General features: G+C 39.0%; 1 protein-coding gene across 1 annotated transcript; it reads right to left on the reverse strand.

The window, feature by feature from the left end:
- Nucleotides 1–8,308: 8,308 nt before the first annotated feature.
- LOC140835256 (uncharacterized) lies at nucleotides 8,309–9,010 on the reverse strand. The gene has a single exon (XM_073200745.1). The coding sequence runs from the start codon at nucleotides 9,008–9,010 to the stop codon at nucleotides 8,309–8,311; it is 702 nt and encodes a 233-aa protein (XP_073056846.1).
- Nucleotides 9,011–10,454: the final 1,444 nt, after the last annotated feature.

Genomic DNA, 10,454 nt, shown 5'->3' on the forward strand with positions numbered 1-10,454 from the left:
TAAGATAGGGAGTCTTGACAGATCCGTCAAACTTCTAGATGTTCGGTGATATCACAGCTTAGGGGAAGATCATTCTCCTATTGTAGATGTGGATACAGATCAAGCCGAAGTCTAGGAATAAGATGTTCTGTCACCCCGATTGGAGACTAGGTGATAGATCGTCTTATTCACAACGGGATCCCTAGAGTTATAGTTGAGTCGAGTCTAGACATGATTTGACTAGAACTGCATGTGGTTATAGATATGGTTTCATAGACTATGAAACCCATGTTTATTGCTTTCAGTTATGACAGCATGTTTATATGATTTGATTTAAATTGCATGTTTATCTGAATTGAGTTGCATGCTTATTTTGATTTGATTTCATAGATTATGAAATCTATTACTTTTGGATATGATCATGATAGCATGTTTTATGATTTAGATTGTTTCTATACATGCTTACCATGTTTTATACTGGGATTTATTCTCACCGGAGTATCCGGCTGTTGTCTTGTTTTGTATGTGTGCATGACAACAGGTGGGGCAAGATCGGGGTCGAGAAGATGATGAGAGAAGACGAGTTTAGCGTGGTGATTCCGGACTTGGATATAGATAGGTTTTATTACTTGAACTTTAGTAGTCGAACCTTAGATTAATTGAGAGACTATTGTATATTATTGTATTTTTGTACTGAAACGTAGTTTTATACAGATATGTATATTACGTAGATGCCATTACCTTCCGCACTTGTATTTTTAAAAAGAAAAATTTTTAGACCCTGTTTTATCTGAATTGATAATTAAATCCCAAAGAAGATTAAGAAAAAATATCAGCGTCCGGGTCCCCACAACAGGTGGTATCAGAGCTGATAGTTCCTTTAGACTGAGATAGTCAGAACTGATAGATCCTTTAGATTGAGATATAAGAGAATGAGCGGGGTAGATTGAATTTTTCTTTCCTTGCATGTGATTGCTAGCATGAGAATTGTGTTAATATTGACTTACATTGTGTGTGCTAGCATGATTTATTGCTTTCCCTATTACATGTTGTTGTTATTTGAGTTGACTACAGCATGTAATTACCAAGACTGAATCAGAACCGAGTCTGAATCAGATGTATATGATCAGAGGAGGGCTGAGACAGAATATATAGATTGTGTACTGATTTGTTTGATATTCAGATAAACCGCCTCGGAGAATTCCAGAAAGGGGTAGTACTTCGTCTGAACAGATAGATGCATCAGAAATTCAGATATAAGCCAAGATGAGGGAGTTTCAGTTATTACAGCCGCCGATTCTGAGTGGTACCGAGACATCTGAAGATTGTCAGAACTGGTTTGATGATATAGAAATCTTGTTCGATTTACTTGCTTGTACAGATGAACAGAGGGTTAAAATGGTGCTTTATCAGTTACGAGAAGCCGCCAGGAATTGGTGGATTACAATCAAAGGAGTATTAGCACAACGTGGTACTGTGATCACGTGGGAAATCTTCAAAACCGAATTTTATCAAAGATTTTTCTTAGCCTCGTACCGAGAGGACAAGAAAGCAGAGTTTGAGAATTTGAGCCAAGGTCAACTGAATATTGAAGGATATGTGGCTAAATTCTCTACTCTACTGCATTTTGCTCCTCATTTAGCTGGAAATGATGAAGCTGTAGTGAATCAGTTCATCAGAGGGTTGAATTCGGAGGTAGTTGCATTTATGAATTTGCAGCGACCTTACCATTTTGCTGATGTCTTGAGTAGAGCGAAGAGAGCTGAGGCAAGTCTGATTAGACAATTGACACGGCTGTGTGTGAAGTAACCCCAGACACAGCAATCCCCTCTCTGATTTGATCGCGGCAGTACGAGTGGAAAGCAAGATTTTCTGAAAGCTCAAAAGAAGCCATTCAAGAAGTTAGGGAGTGGTTCCTCTAGTTCTAGTGGTTCTAGCCCGAGTTATACTGGAGTGTATTGCAGAACTTGCGGAGGAAGACATCCCACGGAGCTATGCCAGGGAGTTACTGGTAGTTGTTGTATCTGCCGACAGCCGGGGCACTTTGCTAGAGTTTGTCCCCCGAGAGATTCCCGAAGATTTCAGAGATCAGGACCATCTGGTGGTAGTGACCGAGGAACAGACCCAAGAGGCACTTGATTATATAGTGACAGGTACTATTCTTTTATGATTAGATTGCATATGTATTGATATATACTAATGCATTCCCTACGATTATCTCTGACTGAATTGCATTGATATATGTGGTACCTGTTGGGTCCTGTGTTTACTGTAGTAATAATATTCTTACTTCGTGAGAAAGAAATATGATCTCAGAGATTTCTGTGATATATTGTATACTACAGTAAGATGAGACTGAGATTGAGTTAGATTTTGACGTACTTGTGTTTCTGATTTGACCGCATTATTGATGTTAATATGCTGAACAAGTACATAACTATTATAGATTCCTTTCAGGAGAGTACAAGATTCAGACCAGATATGGTTAATGACTAGAGATGTCACAGTAATTATTCTAGATTTAGAATTCCGGTGATATTTAGATTGTCTATAACTCGATTAATACAGAAAGGAACAGATGGTATCCTTATGTATTCAGTAGATGTACTGAAATCGAGCCTAGCATTGGCAGATTTGCCAATAATATACGAATTGGCTGATATTGCTAGATAAGATTTTAGAATTACTTATAGCAGAAAGATATATTTCAGAATTGAATTCAGAGTAGATACGGATGGTTACTCTAGAATTCAGTACAGAATAACATTGAATGTACAGAATGATACAGAATGAATTGAAAGAATTGAAAGATCAGTAGAAGAGTACCGACCAAGAGTACATCTGATTTAGTGATACTCTTGGGCATGTTCAGTATCTTCAGGGATGTTCTGATGATTTTATGCTCATTGTCTCTATGAGATTTGATATAATTGCAGCATCTGATTGATGGAATAGAATATCTGAAGAGTGTATTGACTATTCTGAGAACTGTGATGATTGTATATAGAAATTATTCAGATGAGAATCTTGTTTGAAACAGATTGTATTCAGAATATGCGATATCTGAAGTTAGTAAACAGACTGATTTTGTTACAGTTGAGATTGTAATCAGTAACCGATAAATACCGATATCATAAAGACCAGAAATTTCAGAAATGTCAGAATTGTCAGAGATATATTTTGTCTGATTTGGCAGATTATTTTATTCGACTGTTGATTAATATCTGCTGAGTATTGTTATTGTTATAAATCAGTATTTGAGATATCTTATATTGTTTTGGAAAGCATATTTGATTTGCAGAGGAGATATAACAGTTGATCAGAATGACATGAAGATATTTACCAGAAACCATTGTTTTATGAGTTCACTGAACTCACTAGATCTGTATAGGATATTGATATTTTGTCTTTGATTTGATATTACTGTTATTTTGAATCAGTGTTTGATACAGATTATTGTAACCGTTGAGATTATATACAGTTCAAACCGAATCAGAGTTGAATTTGAGAGTTACAGTAATTCAGGAATGTGATCAGAATGCTCAGAACTTGAATGTGATAATCAGAGCAGAACATCGAGCAGAATAGCAGATATGTGATTTGCACCGTATAAGAATGATTATCTTGTGATATCAGAATGTTTCAGAACTGTCAACAGAATTTGATATCGACAGTCCAAACAGAATACCAGGTAGGCATTTCTTCTTTAATTTATGTTATTTACTAATTTGTTTATGTCAGTAGTTCGGATCTGAAATAACAGATAAGGTCAGAAATGTACCGTAGTGGATTCAGTTTTCATTTTGATGATTGAGAATGGATTATGTTCGAACAGATAGTTGTGATATAGACAGATTAGATCAGTTATGACAGAATTTGTATTGAAATGTTGGCAGAAATTGTACTGATATGTTTGAATTGGTAACAGAAAAGATAGAAAGATAGAAATCAGAAGATTTATTACAGAATTTGTATATTTCTGATTAGACATGGGGAGTATATTTCGATGAATTTCGTAATAAAATTATTGCAATACTTTCCAGATGGTGATAGGATATGATTAAGATTGACAGATTGTTCAATCTATATCTATCAGTTTGTACCAGATAACGTACAAACATGACCAAATGACACAGATTGATGTCAGAGAAGTGGTTAGAAAGATCGGAATGCCACAGTAGATTATGTCAGATTGTGATTTTGCTTGAGTTTGTATTCGTGACAGAATATATTATGAACTCTCTTTTAGATTGTTTCACAGATTGACAGACTGTCAGAATATTTTATCCAGATATTGGAATATTTTGGTAGAGTTATAGAGTGCTGGATGTTAGCACTAATTGATATGACTTATTATCACTGCGTGACAATAGCTATCAGCTTATCAGATGGGTAATGAGATAGTTATAGACAGAACAGTATACAGTGAATACTGCAGATTTCTTTTGAAGAAAATTCGAAGAAAGATGAAGATAGTTCAGAATAAACAGATTTAAGAAACCAACGTCAGATGATGACAATTGGTATTTGAAGCTGAAGACTGTATATGTCCTTGATTGGGATAAACAGATTTGATAACAACTACTGCATTGTTTTGTTATGAACTGTGATTGGTCTATACGGATGTTGTATAACCAACATGACAAGATTGATTCTGTCAGAATTAGTTTAAGAAGTATTAGGACAATATCCTTCATGAAGTCTTATTCCAGATTTGAAATTAGAGATTGATACAAGAAAGAGATTTCAGAATGGATTCATTGAGATGAGAGTTTGATTTAAACTCTGTTATACATTTCTTCTGATATATCTGAATTGATTGTTTGTGAGTTCGAGGACGAACTCAGATCTAAGAGGGGGAGAAATGTAATGCCCGAGAATTATAGAATTGATAAACCAAGATTATTAATCTTCGTTAACGTAAGACTCGGAAGACATGAGAATGCATGACATGCAATGAGGGAAGAAAAGACATGAGAATATAGGGTTTGCAAGACCGCACCCGCGCTCAGGTTAGTACCGCACCCGCGGTGAATGTCCAGTAGGGTACCTAATTTTGACATTTCGATACCGCACCCGCGGTAAGAACAAGACCGCACCCGCGGTGGTGTTACCGCACCCGCGGTCTTGTATGTAGCGCACCCGCGGTCGTCAAAATTCAGAAAATGATAAAGCTGCCGAAGCATGAGCGCACCCGCGCTGCTGAACACACCGCACCCGCGGTCATGCGTGTAGCTTGAAAAATGATGCCACGTTTTACAATGTGCATGCAATATATATATATAGTTAAATGACACGTTTATTCCTCAGAAAACTCAGAATAAGGTCAAAGTGTTTGGAAGAAAAATCCTTACGCCTTTTGGGAGAAATCCGTCCGTCAGAATTCGAATTCGACTTCAGTTCTGAGTTCCTCTCGACACGGGCTACACAAGGACGTAAGTTTTGTTACGTTTTGATATGTTTTGAAATTATGATGTTGCTAGAATCGAATATGATTCAGATATGGTGTTTCTACTACCGTAGACATTGTAGAATTGAAGTCAGATTAAAGAACAGACTGTTTCTGTAATTGTTATGATTTTTAAAAGATATTGACAGAGATTCGATATCAGATTTGTGTTATCGTTGAGATTATGAGTTATATCAGTGTTGATTGTGAGTTCTGATATGATATCTGTGATGTTGAGACTGACGGGGTTATTCAGATTGTATTGTTATGCCGTCGAAACATCAGTTGATTTAGATTGATCAGATTCAGATATGATTTCGATTATATTATGATGTCGATGATATGAATTAGATTGTATCTTGTTCAGATATTGATCAGATTATGTACTGAGTTGAGTATTGATCAGAACATATTGTGTATTGAGTTATTCACTGATACAGTGTATTCGATATTGTCATTGCCAGATCAGGTATGGACAGATTGGAATACCAGACCTCGTCTTCGTCAGACCTGGAAGACAAATGTATAATTCATGTGATATTCGGGAAGATACAACTCAATTGAGATCTCATTTGAGTTTCCCAATAAAATCACATACTAGAATTATTATTGTTTAATGTATGATATGATTATGCTTTGTTTACAGATTGTTATTTATTGCATTTAAGATAGGGAGTCTTGACAGATCCGTCAAACTTCTAGATGTTCGGTGATATCACAGCTTGGGGAAGATCATTCTCCTATTGTAGATGTGGATACAGATCAGGCCGAAGTCTAGGAATAAGACGTACCGTCACCCCGATTGGAGAGTAGGTGATAGATCGTCTTATTCACAACGGGATCCCTAGAGTTATAGTTGAGTCGAGTCTAGACATGATTTGACTAGAACTGCATGTGGTTATAGATATGGTTTCATAGACTATGAAACCCATGTTTATTGCTTTCAGTTATGACAGCATGTTTATATGATTTGATTTAAATTGCATGTTTATCTGAATTGAGTTGCATGCTTATTTTGATTTGATTTCATAGATTATGAAATCTATTACTTTTGGATATGATCATGATAGCATGTTTTATGATTTAGATTGTTTCTATACATGCTTACCATGTTTTATACTGGGATTTATTCTCACCGGAGTATCCGGCTGTTGTCTTGTTTTGTATGTGTGCATGACAACAGGTGGGGCAAGATCGGGGTCGAGAAGATGATGAGAGAAGACGAGTTTAGCGTGGTGATTCCGGACTTGGATATAGATAGGTTTTATTACTTGAACTTTAGTAGTCGAACCTTAGATTAATTGAGAGACTATTGTACATTATTGTATTTTTGTACTGAAACGTAGTTTTATACAGATATGTATATTACGTAGATGCCATTACCTTCCGCACTTGTATTTTTAAAAAGAAAAATTTTTAGACCCTGTTTTATCTGAATTGATAATTAAATCCCAAAGAAGATTAAGAAAAAAGATCAGCGTCCGGGTCCCCACACTCGAGGTCAGGCTTTCTTTTTATTGCCGAGCACGAGGTCGGGCTTTTAATCATGCCGAACGTGAGGTCGGACTTTCTTTTTATTACCGAGCACGAGGTCGGACTTTTAATCGTACCGAACGCGAGGTCGGACGTTCTTTTTATTGCCCAGCGTGAGGTCGGAATTTTAATCCTGCCGAACGCGAGGTCGCACGTTCTTTTTATTGCCGAGCGCGAGGTCGGACTTTTAATCGTGCCGAACGCGAGGTCGGACGTTCTTTTTATTGCCGAGCACGAGGTCGGACTTTTATAGGTTTATTTCGATTAAGAAAGATGATATATCAACACTCAATCTTATTCATGTTTTCGAAAATAAAGACATAATTTCATAACATAAAGACAAAACTAACATGATGGGTTGAGACTATGACTAAGCATAATATTTCTTCAAGTGTTGGACGTTCCATGGGCACTTGGTTTTCTTTCCCTCAGCATCTTCTAAATAGTAAGCTGCAATTCCTGCTTTCCCAATAACTTCGTAAGGTCCCTCATATTTCGGGTCTAATTTTCCTCATTCTCCCTAAAACTGGATTCTCTTCATGATCAAATCCTCTGTTTCGAACGACCGAGGCCGCACCCTTTTGTTGTATGCTCGAGCCATCCTCTTCTGGTAAGTAGCCATCCGAACAGCTGCTCAATTTCTCTTTTCATCTATTAGGTCCAAATCCATGGCCCTCCATTCATCGTTATTTGGTCCATATCCTATCACCCGAGCATTTTCTTGTCCGATTTCTGCTGGCAGGACAGCCTCAGTATCATACACTAAGTTATACGGTGTTTCTCTAGTTCCGATCCGAGCCGTTGTTCGGTAAGCCCACAATACACTAGGTAGTTCTTCCACCCATTTCCCCTTAGCAGAGTTCAGACGTGTTTTAAGAGCGTGCACAATGGATCTATTAGTGACCTCGACCTGTCCATTGCTCTGGGGATAAGCCACCGATGTAAATATCTGCTCTATCTTCATCTCCTTACACCATTCCCGAACTTTAGAGCCACAAAATTGTCTCCCATTGTCAGATATAAGCCTCCTTGGTATCCCAAAGTGACACACCAGGTTCTTCCATAAAAATTTTAAGATCTCCCCTTTAGTGATTTTAGCCAATGGTTCGGCTTCCGCCCATTTAGAGAAATAATCTACTGTTACTAATAAGAATTTCCTTTGACCTGTGCTTATGGGAAATGGTCCCACAATGTCTATGCCCCATTGATCGAAAGGGCAAGGAGAGACAACTGACCTCATAAGTTCGGCTGGTTGCCATTGTAAATTAGCATGCTTTTGACAATTATAACATGATCTTACCATCATTAGCGCATCTTTTTTCATGGTTGGCCAGAAGAAGCCTGCCATCATACACTCCCTAGGTGATTACCACAACACCCTTCATGGATTTCTCGAAGGACATAACCAGCTTCTTTTGGACCCAAACACTTCAAGAGAGGTCTAGAAAAAGATATCTTATACAGTATTCCATCCAGGAGCGAGAAGCGGAGTGCCCTCCTCTTGACTTCTCGAGCTCTTTTTGATTCAGCCGGGACTTTCCCATGACATAAGTATTGCTGAATCTCGTATCCCCAATCTTCCTCCAACATATCTACTTTCTCAGCTTGGAGATGATCAATTTGCGAGACAAGCTCTTGTCCGACTAGCTCTGGTTCCGGGGGATGATCAAGAGAACTGGCCATTTTGGCCAACCTATTTGCCGCTTCGTTCTCAGCTCGAGAGATTTGTTTCATGATTAACTCTGAGAAGTCCTCCTTAGCTGTTTCAATACCTTGGGCGTATCTGACCATTTTCTCATTTTTCACCTCGAACTTACCCTTACTTTGCTGTATTACCAATTGAGAGTCAGAATAGAGGACGGCCCGAGTAACACCCATGCTTCGAGCAGCCCTTAGCCCGACCAAAAGTGCTTCGTACTCGGCCTCATTATTGGAGGCTCGGAAGTTCACCTCACCGCAACCTTGGTCTCTTCCCCCCAAGGAGATATCATTACGATTCCGACCCCACTTCCTGTTCGACAAGAAGAACCATCCACGAAGATCTTCCATTGTTCCTCCTCCATTACTTAAACAGTCTCCTCCAGAAAGTTAGCTAAAGCCTGGGCTTTAATAGCAGTTCTGGGCTCGAACTTGATATCGTATTCACTGAGCTCGGTAACCCACTTAATCAATCTTCCCGAGGTATCTGGATGTGAGACCATCTTTCCCAGGACACTGTTAGTGAGCACAGTGATAGGATGTGATAAGAAATATGGCCTCAATTTTCTGGCCATGATAACGAGGTCCAAGGACAACTTTTCTTGAGTAGTATAATTGAGCTCTGCCCCCTTTAAAGCGTGACTCACAAAATAGACTGGCTGATGAATTGCATCATCTCTTCTGACTAGAACCGAACTCGCAGCCTGAGGAGTGACTGCCAAGTACACGAAGAGCTCCTCTCCAGGGACCGGTTTGTTCAGGAGAGGGAGTTCCCTAAGATAAGTTTTCAACTCCTGCAGTGCTTTCTCACTCTGATCATTCCATTCAAAATTTTAGTTTTCCGAAGTACCTTAAAGAATGGGAAACTTCGATCTGCGGATCGAGATATGAATCGGGCTAGAGCGGCAATCCTTCCTGTCAATCGCTGCACTTCTTGGATGTTTCGAGGAGAACCCATAGAGGATAGTGCTTGAACTTTTTCTGGATTAGTCTCAATGCCTCTCCGAGTCACCATGTACCCCAAAAACTTCCCCGTCTGAACCCCGAACACACACTTGCTAGGGTTCAGCTTCAACCTGTATTCCCCCAGAGTTTGAAAAATTTCATCCAGATCCATCACAAACTGGTCGACGACCTTGGACTTGATCAATATATCATACACATAGACTTCAACGTTCCTCCCAATCTTCTTTTTGAAAACTTTATCCATAAGCCTCTGATAGGTAGCGCCAGCATTCTTTAACCCAAATGGCATTACTACATAACAGAATGTCCCATCGGATGTGATAAAACTGACCTTGCTTCTGTCCTTTTCCGCCAAGGGAATTTGGTGATATCCTTGATATGCATCGAGGAAACAAAGGAACTCGTGCCCTGCCGTGGAATCGACCAATTGATCTATCCTCGGGAGAGGATAACAGTCTTAGGGCAGGCCCGGTTTAAGTCGCGGAAGTCACAAACATCCGCCATTTTCCAGCCGACTTAGGAACCAAAACCACATTAGATAACAATGTTGGGAAATAGAATTTTTAAATATGTCTCACTCTTAATAAATATTGCACTTGTTCCTTGATGATAGCGTCTTTCTCGGGACCGAAATGTCTCTTCTTCTGTATCACAGGTCGGCATTCGTTCGAGACATTCAACTTATGCTCCATCACCTCCCTCCTAACCCCTTGGAGTTCGGACGGACACCAAGCAAATACATCTTTATTTTTCTCCAAACACTGGACCAATTGTTCTTTCAAGGGCTCTTCCAAGGTCCGAGCTATCTTCACGACTCCGGATGGGGGAT

This window comes from Primulina eburnea, chromosome 6 (genome assembly GCF_022965805.1).
Source record: "Primulina eburnea isolate SZY01 chromosome 6, ASM2296580v1, whole genome shotgun sequence".
Taxonomy (NCBI): Eukaryota; Viridiplantae; Streptophyta; class Magnoliopsida; order Lamiales; family Gesneriaceae; genus Primulina; species Primulina eburnea.